The 21,042-nt window shown below is 39.5% G+C and overlaps 1 protein-coding gene across 1 annotated transcript in view; it reads left to right on the top strand.

Moving 5' to 3' along the window:
• The first annotated feature begins 13,059 nt into the window (after window positions 1-13,059).
• LOC115666728 (uncharacterized) overlaps window positions 13,060-21,042 on the top strand; it is a 29,219-nt gene continuing 21,236 nt past the window's right edge. Inside the window, exon 1 of the mRNA XM_056303356.1 lies at window positions 13,060-16,159. Within this exon, the coding sequence (XP_056159331.1) occupies window positions 13,361-16,159 (2,799 nt within the window). The 5' untranslated portion in view covers window positions 13,060-13,360. The remainder of the gene's footprint in view (window positions 16,160-21,042) is intronic.

Genomic DNA, 21,042 nt, shown 5'->3' with positions numbered 1-21,042 from the left:
ATGAAGGAAAATGGAGAGAAAGTGGAGAGAAAAGGTGGGAAAATGGGGAGAAATTTTCTGAAGAGGGCTGGTCTGCACGTGAGAGTGAGTGAGGAGAGAGAGAGATCAGCCAACTCGGTCAAATAATTTAATTAGGGGTGCCATGTGTCAAGCTTAGGTAAAAAGGACTAAAATGCCCCTAATTAAATGGTTCCTATTCATTCTTATCTAAAAAGAGAGGGGCAAAAGGGTCAATGGTCCCCCAGGATGCAGCTGATATTTATCCATAATTATCCCAATTCATCCAAAAAAAATTCGGACCCAAAAATTAGCCCAGGGGCGAAATGGTAATTTTCCGGTCCCGGGGCGAAATTCCAATTTTCACACATACGCGTTCCATATGTGCGTGGCCAACATAATGTGGTGTCGGAATCGCGAAATTCACTTTCTAAGCCCTCGAAAATCAACTGCGAAGTTCCGGGAATAAAATAATATTATTTTTCCAATTTTCGTCGAAATTCCAATTTTTGTCCAAAACTGTTCCAAATGCACGTGGCCACCCCAAAATGATGCTAGCCTCGAAAAATAACCTCAAACGACTTCAAAATCCAACATTGGTGTCCACATGGGCAAAACCGTAATTTTTCCGGCCCCGGACCGAAATCTATTTTTTTTGCAGAAATGGGTGGCCCCAAGGTTGGCCAAGCCAAAAACGTCATCGGCCGCTCAAAATTATCACTTTTCAAAATTCTCGATTCCCGGGCCCGAATTCCAAGAAATGACTAAAATTGACCAATCGCGACTTTAGCTTATCTCTTGCTAACGGGTGGCTCATTAGGATTACGCGCTCTCAACCAGTGACCGACACCGAGTCAAATCACGTTTAAGTTTACTCTACCCGGAACGACCTCGGTTGTCATATAATTGCGAGGGTCTGTCACTAGTGCCCTTCGGACACGATCAATCAAATAGACTGGTCTCGGTTGGCTCAAAACATTCCCTCGTCAATCCATATGGTCGAAGATCGAACCCAGGTCGAGTTCTTTGGTCGTGCGAACTCAATCCCGTAATAGCCTTACCCCTAAGGTTAGCATCCCGAGAATGCGCGAGTCCCGGGTAAGATCTCACTATAGTGCATTGGTCAAATTCATTTCTTAAATCCCGGGAAAAGGATCGAAAATTCAGACCGTTACAGCAATGGACGAAAGGATGTAGATATAAAAATTGGTGATGGTGACTGTCATGCCCCGAACCCTACGAGACCGCGATATCCCGCTATGGTCGTTATGATGCGACGTCGTAGGATACGTCGCCGACCCAATATTTTATCTTTTTATTACCAATGCGAAAGCAACAACCACGGTCACCCAAGCAACCATAATAAACAGGGATAAATAGGAAAACGGTTCGCAACAGTTAAACCAAAAACCATTTTAATAATCACTTGATTAACCCCCGGGAACATTTTTACAAACTCACTTCGGGCATTTCCCCAAAAGTCTACAAAAGATACCATGCTGGGGTCAATCTACTTTATCAAAAGTGTCACGCCCCGAACCCCGACGGGCTCACGACATCCCTTCGATGGCCGTATTGAACGCGACGTCCCAGGACGCGTCGCCGACCCAAACGAAACAACCAACGATAAAGGCAAGCGGAAGCGAAATAGAAATAACCCAGACAATAAATAATGACCAAAGGATAGTATTTGCACAAATCAATATACGCATAACAAGCTTGGCAATTACCTACAGCATTCACAATACACAACATCAACCCCTGGCTACTAACTTCAAACCACGATCGTCAAAAGGGGGCGGTGATTGGGTAACCTAACTTCACTATTAACAATGGGCATCCAAACAAGGATGAAGCATCAATGTCCAATACCACCCCCGGCCTCCGAACCGGACGTGACAACTATTCGTCACTCAAAACCTGAAAATGTTTAACAACGGGAATGAGATAAATCTCAATAAGCAGACCCCTAAACCCCACATAGGCCAATGCGTACCCAGACGAGTCCAAACATGCAATCTAACTATTCACATAACAAATTTCACATAATATACTTACCTTACCTCAAATCACACGCCATCTCTGCACATTAGTCAAATCATGGTAATTCAATAATATCCCGAGAATATAACACAATCGCTCGAGCGCCATTCACACTTGCACTCAACCAATCCAACGAAACATCCGCACGTACATTCAACCAATTCAACCAAACATCCACATATTCATCCAGCCAATCCAAACACTCACATTACGCACACGTGTCCAACCAACTATCCACGACTCGCGTCAACGCGCCTCAAGTCCCTTCTCACAGCCCGCGTAAACACGCCTCAGGCTCATTCTCACTGCCCGCGTAAACACGCCTCAGGCCCAATCACACGACCCGCGTAAACACGCCTCAGGTCCAATCTTACAGCCCGCGTAAACACGCCTCAGGCTCATTCTCACTGCCCGCGTAAACACGCCTCAGGCCCAACTTTCTTTCCAATGACCCGCGTAAACACGTCTCAGGTCTTTTCTTGCCTTTCTCGCCACACCCGCGTAACCACGCCTCAGGTTGGCAGCCCTCCGATCAATCCGGGCTTTTCAAGCAAACACACACGCCACTTAATTCAATCAATTTCACGTCTTTCACGGAATCAAATGTCACACAACCATTCCAAACGACCACAACATGATTCGCCATGCTCAAGCCAAAAAGGCCATGGTTCTACCAATTCACGTTCCATTTCAACAAACACCTACGATCACTATAGAGCGATCACAACCAATCATTAATTCACCACATATGAACACAATTCAAGCATTTGGACCACACGGAACAATCACACACTAAATTAATATTCTAGCCTCAATGGCCCCTCATACAATCACACTAAGCCTCAACTCACAATAGGCGCATTATCCCCATCACGAATCATCAACACGAACTACCGTCAAACGACCATTAAATCACGCACGAACGACCGACGATCTCGGCATAAATTCCAGCACTAACGACCTCTAATCCAACCACAAAATTCAGCCATAAACCATCGCGATTCACCCCATACTTCGGCCCCTCCACTCGCCCCGAACCAGCCCATAACTCAGCCACCCAATCGCGCTAAACGGCCACCAAAACCACGCCAAACAGCCCATGACAGCAACTATATTCACTATATTCAGCCCACACACGAACACACGAACCCCTAAACAAGTCTAGCATTACCCATCATCCTAAGTCGGGAGTAGGAAGTCGCTTACCTCGACTTGAGCAAGGAAACGGGGCTGGGCCACGGGGAGGATTGTCGGGACAGCGGTGGCGACGACTCAGCGACAGCAAGGGCGAGCGGTTGGGTTCACAGTGGTGAGAAGCAGCGGCACCGGCGAGTGGCAGGGACCTCGCCGGAACAGCAACAGCTCCGGTGACCGTTGGGCAGCGACGGCGGCGGCTGGACAGCGACGGCGACGGGAATGGGGGCGACGGGTGGGCCAAAGAGGACGAGCGAGAGGCAAAAACGGCAGCAACTAAGGTACTCCGCGGAACAGTGCGGGGCGGGGCGGCGACGGCGCACGGCGAGCCGCCGGGGCGGACGGCAAGGCAGCGATGGTGTCGGAGGTTGGACGGACGGCGAGCGGCGGATCCGGTCGGCCTCGGCTCAAGCCGCGACCGCAGGCCGCGCGAACGGGGAAGAAAAGGAAGAGGAGGGGCGACGGCGACGGCCTTCCGGTCCGGGACGAGCAGGCCGACGGCGACGGCGACGGAGAGATGGGCGAGGTGCGCCTGGCCCGAGTAGGGGCGGCGAGACTCGGCCGAACAGGGGAAGGTAGACGCGTCGTCGCGGAGCAGCGAGGCGACGGCGGCTTGGGGGAAGGGAGCTAGGATGGTGACGGCGAGCCAGTGGGGGCGATGGCGGCCGGAACGGCGGCGTGGGGCGGTCGCGGGCGAGGCAGAACAGGGGAGGAGTCGGGGGGAAGAAAACAGGGGATGGGAAGGGAGAGGGGGTCGCGGCGGCGATGGCGCGGCCGGCGGCGGCGCGGGCGGCCGGCGGGCGACGGCGGCGGCGCGTGGCGGCCAGGCGAGCTGCGGCGGTCGGCGTCGGGCAGCGGGGAGAAGAAGCGAGACAGGGGACGGCGACGCGGGCGAAGAAGAAGAAAGGGAAGAAGAAAGAGAAGAGAAGGAAGGAAGGAAAAAGGAAAAAGGAGGAGAGAGAATGTCAGGGGGAGTGGTTGGTCTGCATGGACGTGGCCGAGGGGACGTCTGCCAGGGGGGAGACGTGCGCGTCCGGCGACCAGAGAGGGAAGAGAGAGAGAGAGAGAGAGCAGGACAGACGTGATAATGGGGGGAAGTGCGTGCGCGGGCATAGGAGAGAGAGGAGAGAGAAAGAAAGAGAGAGAAAGAAAAATTTAAATGTTCAATCAAATAAATAATGCAATTAAACGGCCCATAATTAAAATCGACAACGATCTACCGGTCCAAATTAAACCTCGAATATAATAAGGGACAAAGGCCAAATCAATTAAGTCAAATTACCCCAAGGGAGGTCTACTAGTCCAAATTCGCACCCGATCAAAAACTCCCATTTTTCCATTATTCCTGACAATCTCGACGCTGGCCACAATAATATCGACATCGTCCAAATTATTTCGTCCCGAAACTCCCGAAAAAATTTACACCAAAGTTTAGGCTTTAAATAACGGCCAAATTCGATCAAGTGCGATTCTAGCGAAATCTCTAATTTAAAAATAACCGAGAGTGATCAGTTCCCGGGCGAGATTTTACTATAAGCACACTGACGAATTACACGTTTTATAAATCCCAAAAATGGGTCGAAAATCGGAATGTCACAAAAAGGTCAATCCAAAAAAGTCAGATTCCAGGCACCTCGAACTAAACTAGGTGCATCAACATGCTAAGGGCCTAAAAACTATTAATAACAACAAATGAGATGAATGTCTCAATAAGTTAACGGCCTGAGCCTCACTTAGGAGGCCAACTCGCCTCGGGATTCCTAGTCAGGCAACCATATATAGTATATAGATCAATCACATGCCGATAGCAATCACAAGCATCCTTACCTCGCTTTGGCACACTTGTCATGCATGACCTCAGTCAACAAATGTCACAACAATGCATCCAGTATAACACGTACTCGGAACACATAAAGAGAATTCCCATACATCATGCATCCACACTCGCGCGTGTTTCGATTATAAGGTAAAATCACTCGGGCACGTCTCATACCATGCCTAGCAGTATTCACTCCATCATCAAACACTATGCAACATACGTGTTCCATTTATCACGACTGCTCTGGGCCACTACACATTAAGCGATAAGTAGTGAGATGGTAGTCTTCTGGCATGACTAGACATCGTTCCGCCCCGTCGAGCATGGCAACGTCAAATGATCTACAGAATGACGGCATTCCGATACGGCAACATTAAATGATCTACAGTAAGATGGTATCCCGTAAGGAGCATCAAATCCGCCATTGGGCCGCGATTCGGCATCTGGAGTATCACCAATCTAGATAATCTCCAAGCATCCGATAAAATCGAGCGCGATCTACAGCACATCTACAGCACATCTCGATATATCGGGCATCGTCAAGCGATCTACAGCAAGACAGCTTCAACATGTGACCACACAAACACGCAAGTATTCAGGCAAGTTCTTATCTTTTCAATAAGCCAATGCAAACAGGAGTTGTGCTCGAATCAATGCAACATAACATTTTCACGTGATTACATATGCAAACAGTAGCTCAATTTTGTAAATCATCAATTCGAAACACGCTTTTCGTTCTCAAAGCCTCAAATTCTTTTCTCAAACATAATTATAAAATAATTTTTTTTCAAAGATTCAAAATCTTTTCTCGAAACATAATCACTCAAATCATTTGGCTATATATGCCAACTTACACGGCAAAATCCAACATTGGCATCACAATTTGTGCATAAAACAATCACAATTCGATATTAAAAATTATTAAAAAATATTAATATTTAATTTTCGGAATTTGAATATTTTATTAATAAATATTTTTTTGAGAATAAAATATTATTATTTAATTCCGAAAATTATTTTATTTAATAAAATAATAGATAACTTATTGTCAAAATAGCGATAACTTATCACGAACACAACAATAGCCTATCACACAAATAATCATAGCTTATCGAACCATCATCGATAGCCCATCATGATATCACTAATAACCTATCGTCAATTTCACCGATAGCCTATCATCGATTTCCAACGATAACTTATCAATCCAACGATAACTTATCACCCATGGTTATCAAATAATTCGTCGATAACTTATCCACTAATTCTATTTAAACAACCATTAACTTAATCTAAACCTAAATTAAACTATCATAAGCAAGTTTAACACCCAAAACACGGGATTATGGATTAACTTACTCGTCTAACTACGGCGATTACGCGAGAACGATGGCGACAATGCAGCTGTCCGTGATGGTTTCCGATTTGGGCTCGACGGACGGCGAATAGCGGCGAACGAGTACGGCAAAGGGAGCCGCTGATGTGGGGCTCAATGAGAAAAAGGCTGGTCTGGCAAGTTGAAAATGAGGAGCAGAACGAGAAGCAGAAGCGAAGAAGAAAAGGAAGAAGAAAAAGAAGAGAAGAGAGAGAGAGAGGAGAGAGAGAACAGAGGAAGTGGGGTCAATCATGATCCTACACAAATATCTTCCAATTTTTCTCTTTTCCTTTGTAATTTTCTCCAAATTTTATCCCCCAAATTACCACTTTGTCCTCGGCTCGGGTACTGATTGAAGACCGACTAAACTTTATCGGGCCTTGATGGCTAGCCTTTCTCGGGCACAAGGCCCAATGGCTTTGCTCGGCTCACTTCCGTTTCTCGTGTCAAATTTCCGATTCTTCTATCCATTTTCGGAATTGGAATTTTCAATGATCATTTCGTAAAAATTACGATGCGACGTCTTATGGCTCGGTTGTGAAATCTTGAGCATTCGACACTCAAAATCGGATCATAATTCATGGTTGAAATTAATCAATCGCAACTATAGTTCATCTCGAACTAATGGGCGGCTATTAGAAATAAATTCTTTGATAGCCTTTCCCCTTTGGTTAGTATTCCCTAAGTGATCAGATCAGGGCGAGAATTAACAAATAGAGTATCGAGGAAATCACCATTTCATAAATCACTAAATTTGGTAGAATTTTCAGGATATCAAAGTGACAGGTCAAGTAAACGAACAGTAATAATGTAGAAAAACCATCCATTTCTAGAAGAGGGACTTGTCGCATTAAAGGCGACATCTCTACTCCCACAGCTATCCTCAATTGCTCTCTCTTTCTCTCTCTCCCCGTCCCTCTCCCACAACTACCCTCAATCAAAGCAATCTCTCGGATATTTTAGACGGTAATTGTCCATGAGCGGTGGAAGAAAGGATGTGGAGACTTGGACATTAGCAATGGCAGCTGATTAAGGAATAGTCAAATGCAAAAAAATAGACTATTTAAAAGTCATCATTCTTATCTTGATGGAGGCGACCGTAGTCTTCTTGTATTTTAATTTTAGGCCAGTGACGGCGTGGTGCAGTTTGCTCACCATTCAATTCCCCAAGTGTAGCTCCATCCATACCCTATCTCCTCTTTCTTCCTTGCAGTTTGTGAGTCATTCTCAAATTTTTAAATAGCTGAATAGCTAGTATTAAAACTTAACCGTTTATAATAAACTTTTCCAGCAAAATGCCCCAGAAGTCTGTATTATGGAGTCCACCATGCATTATTGTTGTGAGACTCATTCTTTCTTTCTTGGAAGAAAAGTCAAAGAAAATTGTGGGATCCATTATGCAGTTTGAGAATAATAGGAAAAATTACATTAAACTCATATCAATAAGTAATTTTGTAAAAGGGAAAGAATAGAGAGACATTAACAAAATTCCAACCATATCATCATATAGCAATTTTATGATAATTATTTCACATTCTAATCTAATAATTATGGTTGGCATCAAATATTAAACAACTTCAATTTTATTTAGTGAATCGAGTTTTTTCATTTTTCACATAAAGGGATGCCTAGACACGCTTTCTGTCAACACATCTGCGAAACATAGTACATGAAAGGTCAAGACTTGTTTTCAGTTAATGGTTAATATTAGTTAGACATAAGGGTCTAAGTTAGCCCAAATCAAATATTTCAATAAGGAGAACATTATCAAAAACTGCTATTCAATATGTAATCTCTACAATGGTAAATCATCTAGATTGCCCATCTCTTAAACTTTTAATGGGACATCACAACTCCTCACGCAATTAAGGGTTAATTGAAGTGAAGGAAAAGTTTGTTCATTTGGGCCTCATCAAGAGAGTTTTTCAGTTCGAGCTTGACAATCGAAGACTTTTTTACTTAATTGATCGTTGCCTCGGGAGGGGTGAAGTGGGAAAGCACCAGGTCAATTGTCATACATTCATGAAGATGCCTAAATGTTTGCCCAGTAGCAATGGACGAAAAGATGTGGATATAGACATTGGTGATGGTGACAGGTCAAGTAAACGAATAGTAATAATACGGAAAAACCATCCATTTCTAGAAGAGGGACTTGTCGCGTTAAAGGCGATATCTCTGCTCCCACAGCTATCCTCAATTGCTCTCTCATTCTCTCCCCGTCCCTCTCCCACAACTACCGTCAATCAAAGCAATCTCTCGGATATTTTAGATGGTGGTTGTCCATGAGCGGTGGAAGAAAGGACGTGGAGACTTGGACATTAACGGTGGCAGCTGATCAAGGAACAGTCAAATGCAGAAAAATAGATTGTTTAAAAGTCATTGTTCTTATCTTGATGAAGGCAACCGTTGTCTCCTTGTATTTTAATTTTAGGCCAGTGACGACGTGGCGCAGTCTGCTCGCCATTCAATTCCCCAAGTGTAGCTCCATCCATACCCATCTCCTCTTTCTTCCTTGGGGTTTGTGAGTCATTCTCAAATTTTTAAATTGCTGGATAGCTAGTATTAAAACTCAGCCGTTTATTATAAACTTTTCCAGCAAAATGTTGCTCTTTTTCGATGCTCCGTCCTTCGAAAAAAGGTAGAAGTGAAACAAAAATTAGGTTTACAAATTATGAAAACCCACATAACTTTACTCGTCAATAATTGTATGTTTTTGAAAAATTTTCAAAACCGATTTGTGATAACCCCAACATTTGAAAAATATAATGTTAAAAACAGAAGACTCTAAACAAAACCAAGCATTTGAAAGAAAAGGGAAAAACTCCAATCGAAATGAGAGACCACAAAACAATGTTAGTGGTGACTCCGAATCGTTTTGTATATAAATTTTGTCCCGTGAGAGTAGCGGTATTCAAGAAAGTAAACTGGTTTAAAATATTAATAAAGAATGGCGAAGTTTAATTTAATTAGAAGTTGAGGTCTAACAATTCTATATGAAGTAAAAATTGTAGATGACATTCTAATTTAACAATTTGCTTGCTTATAATGTTGTTGTATATTTTAAACATGATTTCATTGATCCACACAGAGCGGATTTTGGACTAGTACCTAATCGGTGTTTGTCCATTAACGTCGGAGGAAAGGATGAAAGGATGGTTAAGGACTAGGACATTAAATGTGGAAAAGGATGAAAGGACCATTTAAGGTGGCAAAGGATGAAAGGATCGATAACTCATCAACATCTCACCATTAGCGGCGGAGGAAAGGATGGAGATGTGGACATTGGTGACGGTGATTGGTCCAATGAAGGAACAATAATGCAGAAAACCATCCATTTCTATGCCCAAGGAATTGACCGGTGTTTTGTTGAGGCCTAGCTAAGCTTAGGTTAGCGAGCTCCATAGTCTGTACCCATCTTCTCCGTTTTCCTCGTGATTTTGGTCTTTGCTGAAAAATCATCTACTTTTTATGTCTATTGACTGGCCTCTCCATCTAAAAAATATAGACTTGAATATAAATTTTTTAAGACTTTCATCTCAATTACTAAAAATCTGCTATGGCATGGTATTTGAGATGAACATTTTTAAAAAGTTACGATGTTAAAGTGATCGATATAAATTCATGGTACTTAAGTGATCACCATATAAAAGTTATAATATTTGTGATGTTATTTTTTTTAGATCTTTAGCAGCAAAATATGGAAGAAATCATGAAAGTTTGATTGTTAGGTCCAGCATGCCTCATGCAACGTGCAACCACTCAGACTAATTATCAACTTTTCCAGCAAAAAGTTGCTATGTTTTGATGCTACCCTTCCTTCATCCTCCTTTGCACTTAAATCTCTTCACCTTCTTCGTCTCTCATCGTTCTTGCTTTGTTTCGCTCTTTCTTCTCTTTGGCACAACCATTCTTCCTCTTCCCCCGCCTCTTCTATCATTTTCTCGTTCTTTCTTTCTTAGAAGAAAAATCAAAGAAATTAATCAACCGATGCTGCCACTGAGAATAATAGGGGAAATTACATTAAACTCATATCAATAAGTAATTTTTAAAAGAGCAAGAACAAAGGGACATCAACAAAATCCCAACCATATAAACATATGGCAGTTTTACGATAATTATTCTACTTGAACTATGAGTACATCTACCTCAAACAATCCATCTCTCTTTGGGTTCCATCAATTTGTCTTTTGAGTGGAAGACTTGATGTTTTTTTCTTGGGTTGCTACAAAATTTAACAGTGAGTAGAGTTGGCCTCTGACACATAATCAATGATGATATTTATATTTATCTCTAATCTTCCATTCAATTACTTCATTGGATGGACAGATAAAACTTACTAGACTATAAAAGAAAATTTCCCTCTAGTGGGCCTTCTATTTCACCTGAACCTTTGAAAATTAGTTAGGAAGATCAAGTCATTGTGACTATCTAGAAAACAAATTTGTGTTGAGTAAAGATAAGTCAACATTTTCCAGAATATGTATTTTATATATTAAAAAAAATGTGACCACCTAGGCTCCCTCTATGCTAATGTTATGCACTACTAACTAGATAGATTACTCATATAAGATGATATTCTTATATCAGCTAATTCCTTATTAACTAGATAAAGCTTCTACTCTATCTAATTACAAGGAGAGTGTCCCTCATTACTTTAATTTGTTTTTGTTAGTCAGAATTTTCAAACTCTCGTAATGCATATAGGGATGTAGGGGTAGATTGACATATCCAACCTAACAATTTTGATAGGTAAGTTTGTTATGTGGAACTAAGAGAGAGAGAGAGAGAGAGAGAGAGAGAGAGAGAGAGAGAGAGAGAGAGAGAGAGAGAGAGAGAGAGAGAGAGAGAGAGAGAGAGAGAGAGAGAGAGAGAGTTTTAGACAGCTTAATATTCAAAGTAGATTTGAGGCCAATACTATTAATATCTAGCATATGATACTATAATTATAACGTTATATTACTTAGCATCTCTATCTTGCGATTATTGAATATTAATAATGTGATAATTTTATGTTAACGTTGTCATTTCTTAAGTAATGACACTGTATGCAAAATACACTTACTCCCTATAAAACAAAATTATGCTTATTTAACTCCATAATTTGCGCAATTGATAGGGGCATGGGGGATAGCTCATGAATTGGAGTTGCTTGTTCGAATCCTAAACACTAAGTGCATACTATTCTGCTATCTTCTCGGTCTAGAAGCCTGAGCAGTCCACAACGTCCCAAGAATCGGTTAGATTAAATTATTCAGATGACTCAACCGGTCTAACACTTAAATATAATGATGATGCAATAGCCTTTAATTTACTTAGGCCAGCCACAAATTTTGAACATTATGGTTTTCACACGAGATCAAAATAATCAAACTGTGAGATTCGATCAATCCAAGCAAGTAACTTGCCTAGTAAAAGATCTTAACATACTTTAGAAAAGCAATTTCTCAGGTAGAGAATATTATTGTATTGCATTTTAGTCAAAAAGAATTGTCAATCCGTCCATCTTCCCTATCACTAAAAACACAAGTGACATAATTGTGGAGGATGTTCCTAAAAAGTCCCTACAAGGAGTCACTTTTTTGGTAGTATGCATGCTCTAAAGAGGCAACTGTTGGGCTCGGAGAATTTGCACACCAATAATATCGAGAGTAACATCCGTAGAACCATCCATATTAAATCATATTTCGTCTTATTCAAGTGTTATGATATATGACATTTAGTAGCATGAGAAAACACAATTTATTGGACCTAATTTCATAACAAAAAATCCAAACTTTAAATTTAGTCCCAATTCTACCTTGAATTTTTTTATTTTAAAAAAACCCCAACTTTTACTCTAGTCCCAAATCTGCTCAAGCGTCCAAAAATCGTCACTAGTTTCTTCAAAATTATGAATATTAGGGCCAATTAGAGGTTCATTATCAGAACTTGCGTATTCATCAACACCCTCACTTTCGTATAGAACAATATTAGTCTTTTGATGTTGATAATTTTGAAGAAATCAATAGGGATTTTTGGACACGAGAGAAAATTCGGGAGTAGAATGAAAGTCGGGGTTTTTTAGATAAAAAAATTCGGAGCAAAATTGAGATTTTTAAGAAATTTAAGTTGGGTTTTTTTTTTAAGAAATTAGCCTCAATTTAGCACGAGTTGTATGTATATATTTGAAACCATCTAGACCTTAGTTTGTCTGAAGTTATGGTAATGCTACTAGCACCAATCAGAATTTCTATTGCTGAACGCTTTCATGTTTGATCAACCAGGTATTACAATTAGTCGTCGTAGGTGTTATATACATCTCAAAATCAAATTCAAAATCACGCAAGCGAGCACATGCTGATATCGAAGAAAAATGTTAATATTATGAGAAAGAATAAAGATGCCTCTTCATGTTTTTTATCGAGTACTCTGAGAGTTCCAAGGGTCCACTTGTGCTTTTCTGCCTTGGTATTGTGGTCCACATTAAAAATTGAGTTAATGGCAGACCGTTCAAAGTTACATGTCACGTGTTCTCTTTGTCAAAACAGTACAATGTGGTGGTAAGTGTTGGAGCTCCATGTCACGTGGGTGTGGCCAGTCCTTGTCTCTTTAACCATTACCTTTTATTATATTATATTCTAGATATTCCGAGGGCGATGGTTTAAGTCGAACCGTTGTTGTTTACTTTAAGAGCCGATAGTCATCTCTTTCGTTCTCCATTGATTGTGCTATTCGTCGCTCCCCTCCGACTTCATCCTTTTTTTGTGCACTCAAATCTCTTAGCCTTGTTCGTCTCTCGTCTGTTTCGCTCTTTCTTCTCCTGGTCTCAACCATTCTTCTTCCTCCTCCGCCTCCTCTTCTTCTTCAGTATCTGCTCCTCCTTTTCATCGTTCTCCCTCTTTTTCTCTCTCTTTTCTCGCTCTTTCATTTTCGGGAAAAAAAATCAAAAAAAAATGTCGGCAGATTCTGTCGTTGCTATTGCGTGGGATGTCTTCAAGAGATATGTACTTGTTCCCATCGAGCGTGGGTTCGGATACGTGATCTCCTCCAAGAGCTTCGCCGACGGTCTTCGGGAGGAAGTCCGGAATCTGGAGAACGAGGATCGGAGGGTCAAAGTTCTTGTGGAACAGGCCAGAAACAATGTTCGGAACTTCCACGTTGTCTTCACGACGTGGGAGGCAAGTGCTGACAAGGCATTGGAGGAGGCGGGAGAGCTGTTGGACGTCTTCGAAAAGGCGACCAAGACTTGCTGCTGTGGGACTCTTCCCGACCCCAAATGTCGCTATCAGTTCAGCAGGAAGGCCGAGGGCAAGATCAAGGTCATTAAGCAACTCGCTCATGAATGCAGCGGATTCAAGGAATTGAACGACATCTCCTTCAGCGATGCTGCTCCAGAAAATGTCACTGCTCCAGGAAATGGCATCTTCGAATCCAGAGCTCAAATCATACAGGACATCATGGACGCTCTTGCCGATAACAGCAATAGCGTAGTCGGGGTTTACGGGATGGGTGGGGTCGGCAAGTCCACCCTTTTGGTGGAAGTCAAAAGGATTATAAGCAAAGAGAAGTCGTTTGATTGGGTCGCTAAGGCCGACGTGTCGGAAAATCCAGACATCAAGATGATTCAAGGAGAGATTGCCGATGCGTTGGGCCTTAGTGAGATTAAGGACAAAGAGTCCATCAGCGGGCGAGCGGAACTTCTACACAGGAGGTTGGATGAAGAGGAGAGGAGCAAAAAGAAGGTCCTCATAATACTGGACAACCTGTGGAAGGGGCTCGACTTAAAATCAGTCGGCATTCCTTGCAGATATGACAACAAAGTCATAGGATGCAAGTTGTTGTTGACGTCAAGATTTCAAGATGTTTTGCGAAGGGAAATGGGCTGCGACAAGGACTTCCATCTTGATGCGCTGAAGGAGGAAGAGGCAAAAAGATTGTTTGAGAGGACGGTGGGAGACAAAGTTCACGATGTCACGTTCAAATCCTTGGTGGATGAAGCACTCCACAAATGTGCAGGTTTGCCTTTTCTAATTGTCAATTTGGCAAAACATTATAAACACGCTGGTTTATCCGAATGGAAGAATGTTTTGAAACAAATCAAGTTGTCTAAAAACGAAGGACTTGGTGAGGTGATAAATAACATGTTGCAGTTGAGTTATGATCATTTAAAAGACGCAGATAGGTCATTGTTAGCACTCTGTGTTGCTTATGGCATCTCTCAGCCCTCTCTTGAAAACTTGGTGAGGTTCGGTGTGGGTTGGGGGTTATTTCGAGAAGATAACAACATGGAAGACGCTAGAGATAGTTTGAGATCAGGGATTCGTGCTCTTCAAGCCTCCTCCCTCTTGTTAGAGGATGGAGACGCTTATGGTTTCAAGATACATGACTTGGTTCGTGAGTTTGTTGCCTCGGTCGCTTCAAGTGATCATCCGCTTCTCGTGTTGAAAGATAATGATAAGTCGGTAACAAAGTTGCAGCTCAAAAGTTGTAAGGCGATATGCTTTCCCTATGTTGACGTGGAGGATTTTCTCCAAGAATTAGATTGCCCTGAATTGCAGATCCTTTTGTTGTTCACAAACAATGAATCTCTTGAGATCCCAAATTCATTATTTTACTCAATGAGGAAACTCATGGTCTTAAATCTTGTTGGGATACATCTCGCTCCTTTGCCATCACTGTTTCAGTTCCAAAAGAACTTACGAACTTTGTGTCTTCATAGTTGTTTATTAGAGGATGCAGCCATTCTTGGGGAGCTAAAAGGGCCACGAATTCTCAGCCTTGTGAACTCCAATATTCAGCGATTGCCGAAAGAAATTGGGCAATTAGTAGAGCTGAGGTTGTTAGACTTGAATTATTGTTCCAATCTTCAGATAATTGAACCAGGTGTGCTTGGAAGCTTGATCAAATTGGAGGAGTTGTACATGGAGGGTAGCTTTGAACGATGGAATGCCGTGGATCAAACTCCACGAACTAATGCCAGTCTGATTGAGTTGAATCACATGAAGAATCTTTGCACTTTGCATGTTTCCATTCCCGACCAGAGTGTGCTCCCAGGGGATCTAAATATCGAGAAATTGACCAAGTACAAACTCAAAATCGGTCATCTTTATGACTTCAATGACTGGCGCTGGTTAAACAAGTACGAACGATCAAGGACATTGGAGCTCAAGTTGAATCCAACAAGTAATATTCTTCAAAAAGGATGCATACGAACTACTTTACACATAATTGACGATTTGTGGTTGGATGGGTTGAACGGAATAGAGCAAAGCATTTGCCAGTTATCCCTAGAAGGTTTTCCACAATTAAAGCGTTTACATGTTCAGGAAAGTCCTTCCATCCGTTACATCCTCAAACGGTCTTCCCTTCCCACTTTTAAGACATTGGAGTTTTTATTTCTAGGGAATTTGATCAACTTGGAGAAGTTATGCCACAATGATATCTCCTCCAAGTCCTTCAGTGCATTAAAAGTCCTACGAGTTGATAGATGTGACAAGATGAAACATCTGTTTCCCCTTTCATTACTAAGAGAACTTCCACAGCTAAAAGAGATCGAAGTTATCAGATGCAAGGTAATGAAGGGGATTGTAAAAGATGATGATTGTGGTCAAGTTGAGTTGCATAACTTGCACGTATTGAAATTGCATGACTTGCCAAGTATCAAGAACTTTGTTGCTGTCCGGACAGCTCCTTCGAGCAGTACATCGGACGACCAAGTTGGCACTCAAGTTGCGTTCTTCAATAGGCAACAGGTAACTTTCTATCAAAGGAAATTATAGTTATCTTTCCTTCGTTTGCTAATTAGATGTGACATGGATTATAATGCTTAATCATTTCTTTATTTTCGGTTCATTTTCTTCCTAAGTACCTTATCCGATGATGCCTTCTCTGCGATCATGTGAAGCAATCTTCCGTTATTATCCAACTAATTGTATGAAATCCATGCAAATTTAGATTGTGATAGGTTCTGAGTTATTTTCAACTTACATGCTGCAAGCATATTTTATATTAATAGGGTTCGATAAAGCAACTTTAAAGGGAATTTTGGCATTAAAGTAATTCCGTAATAAAGTAATTTTGAATCTTGTGAAATGGATTCCATTGAATTTAGTCATTGAACTTTGTTATTATCCATCAAAGTATATACTATAGGTGACTCGTAAAAACCAATATGAAGAATGGGAAGGAGGACCGGGTCTATAGATAAAAGCAACCATATCAACCTAATTGATGCGCGTCTTTCATGCGTCGTGTTTAAATAAGCACTTAATCATTTTATAGGCCCCATAATTATAAGAGTGCAGAATTTTGTGCATGTTCATGCACACGTACAATACATATAGGTATATTTGTGCACACTTTTGGCATCACAAGCGCCCCCAATTTATGTTTAATATCTCGTGGTTGTAGGCATTAGTGAGCAACTTTTAGGAAATATTACACGAAATCCCCCATGGAAGTTTTAGAGCGGTACACATTTACTCTTGGACTTTCAACCTTCACCCAAAATCCCTTGAGCCATCAACCCTTCGTCAATTTTTCCGTTTGCGAGTGCCCATTATGTGATTTTTCAAGGGTAGAATTGTAATCTTCTCTATTTTTTAGATGACTCTTTCGCTGGGTTCAAAAGGAAATTACTCTTTCGCCCCCAACTTGAGGCACTTGTTGAGAAACTAATTAAGAAAAATTTACAGTTTCCAATCAATTAATCGTCTTCATGTTATACAAAATTTGTGCCTTGAAAACTGAATTATTCAGTTACGCGGTGCCCTAGGAGTACTTATTAACATAATAACTACTACTACAACTATCATCATCATCATCATCATTTAATTATTATTTCTTGTCGTCATACTATTTTTTAGATCTACATCTTTTCAATTCTAGGAAAAAGAATAGTATGATGACAAAAAAATAGCAATCCTTCATTTATTTTCTATTTTTTCGTCGAGTTTAATTAGTTTGCTTTAATAGAGCTGTTTATCTTGTTTCGCATTTTTTATTGAAAATGCCCCACTGCCCCTGGCAAAGTGGGTGTTGCTCGCCTTGGTAACTTGTGGTTTGATTTATCCATGTTATGTAAATTATTTTCTTCTTAATTGAATAAAAGCCCAATTTGATTTTTTTTGTGATTTCCCGTTTTCTAGTTACTTAAGCCCTCATTTAATTATTTAGTTTTTTCTTAACTCTTCTTTTTTTAAATTTTCTTTTCCGTTTAGATAAATTATGGTACTTGTTGTTGAAGATTACGATAGAGCATATATAGCTATGTGGTTTTATCATCCATGGTCCTTTTAAATAGCTAATTGTGGAGGCCCATATGCAAAATGAAATACAATATTTTGACATTTCTATGATAGTTTTAAATGCTTGGGATATATTTGAAAGCCTACTAAAATTTTAGCTCTTCATGAAGTCAACCATATTATTATAAATTTTTGTCTTAATTTTTTGTTGCTTTTCTTTTACCTTATTTTTCTGTATATATTTTGGACTTTAACTAATTAAGCGCATTGGGAGGCCAAAGCGTGATTTGACTAATACAAATACAGAAGAATTGCAACTTTACTGGTTAAAAATCACATGTAAAGCACATACCAATGGTAAAATGCACAAAGGGTTGACATCCACAATAAAATCAAAGTTTAAGGAATTTATGTAATAAGTAAAAGTTTAGGAGTAACAGTGTATTGAAATTGCGTGACTTGCCAAACATCAAGAATTTTTTCACGACTGGGTCGGCTCCTTCGGGTAGTACATCAGACGACCAAGTTGCCACTCAAATTGCATTCTTCAATGGACAACAAGTAACTTTCTATTAAAAGAGTATTAATTATTTATTTCCTTTGCTAATTGGATGTAACACAGATTATGTTGCTTATTCAATTTGTTATTTTCTATTTATTTTCTTCCTCATTGCCTGGTCCGTTCATGCCTTCCCTGTAATTAAAAGAAGCAATCTCCTGTTTCTGCTAATTGAGTAGAAATCCAACTAATTGTATGAAATCCTTGTAAATTTAGTTTGTGATAGGTTCCAAGCTACTTTAAATTTACATTCTGCAAGTATATCTATATTGATAGGGCTTCATAAAGTAAAATTGAAGGGAATTTTTTGGCATTAAAGTAATATCATAAGTAAAGTTATTTCTAATCTTTTAAAATGGATTCCATTGAATTTAGTTATGAAACTTAGTTATTATCCCCAAAATGTGCAATATAGGTGACTCTTAAAAACCAATGCCAAAAATGGGAAGGACGATCGGGTTTTGAAATAAAATCAACTATGCTAATCTAATTGATGCACGTTTTTGTGTATCATGCTTAAATAAGCACTTAGTCATTGCATATACCTCATAATTATAACAGTACATAGTTGTGTGCATGTTCGTGCACCCATATAGTATGTATAGATATATTTGTAAGTACATTTGGCGTCACAAACACAAAATCCACAAAGTTGTGTTTGATATCCTGTTAAATTGGTTATTGAGAGTGATTTACTAACATTAAAGAGAAGTTTGTAAACTATAGGCAAACAATTGCGCAGTTAAGGAAAGCGCACGACTATTTTGTCTAGCAAAAATTGCCACGGCTATTTCGTTGACTAGACAAGATTATCCCTTTCTATGTCGTGATTATCACTGAAGTTGACGGTGGATCTCAAGACTCCTGCAATATGGTAGTTTCTCCATCAATCAATAAAGGGTCGTCGACATATAAGTTGTGGGTCCCATAAGTTAATGTGTCTAAGTATGACTTTCTTCTTCCCAGTTGTGGCTCGCTTCCGAAGATAATAGAACTAGATTGGGGAAATTTTGCAAAGAGCCTTTGCAGCTTTACTTTCTTTTTCTTTTTTTTTTTTGTCGTAATCTTGTTGGAGATGACAATAGTCCAATGAATGAAATACAAAAAAGTTAAAACTTGTTGTATCGATGGTAGCGATGGGTGATGGCGAGGTAGATGGGTGATCAACTTTGCAGATGAAGGATTTTCTTAAGAGTTGTAGCAATGAAATTTTGGAAAAAGCTATCGACTCTTTATAAAAAATATATATATAAAAAACAAAAAATAAACCTTTCCATTGTAATCAGGGACAATTGGGTCTTTTTACCTAAAATGTTATGGTCTGCGGATTTAGGGTTCGCATGATAACCATTCTGTTCCGGAATGAGTTCCTGAACCAGAAATAGATTTTTCTATTTCTGGTTCCTGGATGAGTTTCTGAGAAAAAAAACCCGTTTGATAACGACCAACAATTTCTATTTCTAGAACAGAAACCCGTTTGATAACAGCACAAAATTTCTATTTCCTGAAATAAAAACCCGTTTGATAAACAATAGAAAATTCTATTTCCAGGAACAAAAATCCATTTTTTTAGAAATGGAATAAAAATAATAAAAAATCCGAAAAATTCATAAAAATCTTTAAAAAAATTCAGAAAATCCCAAAAAATTGAAAAATTCCAGAAAAATCATCAAAATGTCGAGAAAATAAAAAAAATTTAGATTTCAGGAAAATAGGAAATTTGTTGAATTTTTTCAAAAAAAATCAAGAAATCAAAAATTTCAAAACTTCACAGAAAGCTTAGAATACCTGTGGCCACCCACTTTTAGTGAAATTTAAATTTTTTTAGGTGCCCAAAAAAAATCAAAAAATCAAAAATTTCAAAACTTCACAGAATAGTTTAGAATACATGTGGCCACCCACTTTGAGTAAAATTTAAATTTTTTAAGGTGCCCAAAAAAATTCAAAAACTCAAAAATTTCAAAACTTTACAGAATGGCTTAGAATACCTGTGGCCACCCACTTTGAGTGAAATTTTAATTTTTGGAGGTGAAAAAAAAGCAAAAAATAAAAAATTTCAAAACTTCACAGAATGACTTACAATACCTCTAGCCACCCACTTTGAGTAAAATTTAATTTTTTTTAGATGCCCAAATGGTATTTTTTATTTTTTTTTATTTTTTTTGGTTCCTAAAGAAAATTAAATTTCACTCAAAGTGGATGACCACATGTATTCTAAGCCACTCTGTGAAGTTTTGAAAATTTTTCTTTTTTTTTCGAAACCTAAAAAAAATTAAATTTCATTCAAAGTGGGTGGCCACAGGTATTCTAAGCAATTATGTGAAGTTTTTTATTTTTTATTTTTTTATTTTTTTCGGCACCTAAAAAAATTTAAATTTCGCTTAAAGTGGATGGCCACAGGTATTCTAAGCCATTTTGTGAAGTTTTGAAATTTTTAATTTTTTAATTTTTTTTGGCAACTAAAAAAATAAAATTTCGCTCAAAGTGGGTGACCACAGGTATTTTAAGCCATTCTGTAAAGTTTTGAAATTTTTACTTTTTTGCTTATTTTTATTTTTTTGGCATATAAAAAAAATTAAATTTCACTCAAAGTGGGTGGCCACAGATATTTTAAGCTATTCTGTGAAGTTTTGAAATTTTTTATTTTTTTTATTTTTTTCGGCACCTAAAAAAATTTAAATTTCACTCAAAGTGGATGGCCACAAGTGTTCTAAGCCATTCTATGAAGTTTTGAAATTTTTGATTTTTTTATTTTTTTATTTTTTTCGGCACCTAAAAAAATAAAATTTCGCTCAAATTGGGTGGCCACAGGTATTCTAAGATATTCTGT

The sequence above is a fragment of the Syzygium oleosum genome, unplaced genomic scaffold, assembly GCF_021117445.2.
Source record: "Syzygium oleosum isolate NSW1041296 unplaced genomic scaffold, Sole_v2.1 Sole_v2.27, whole genome shotgun sequence".
Classification (NCBI taxonomy): domain Eukaryota; kingdom Viridiplantae; phylum Streptophyta; class Magnoliopsida; order Myrtales; family Myrtaceae; genus Syzygium; species Syzygium oleosum.
The sequence above is the reverse complement of the archived record's forward strand: the minus strand, read 5'-3'. Positions and strand labels throughout refer to the sequence as shown.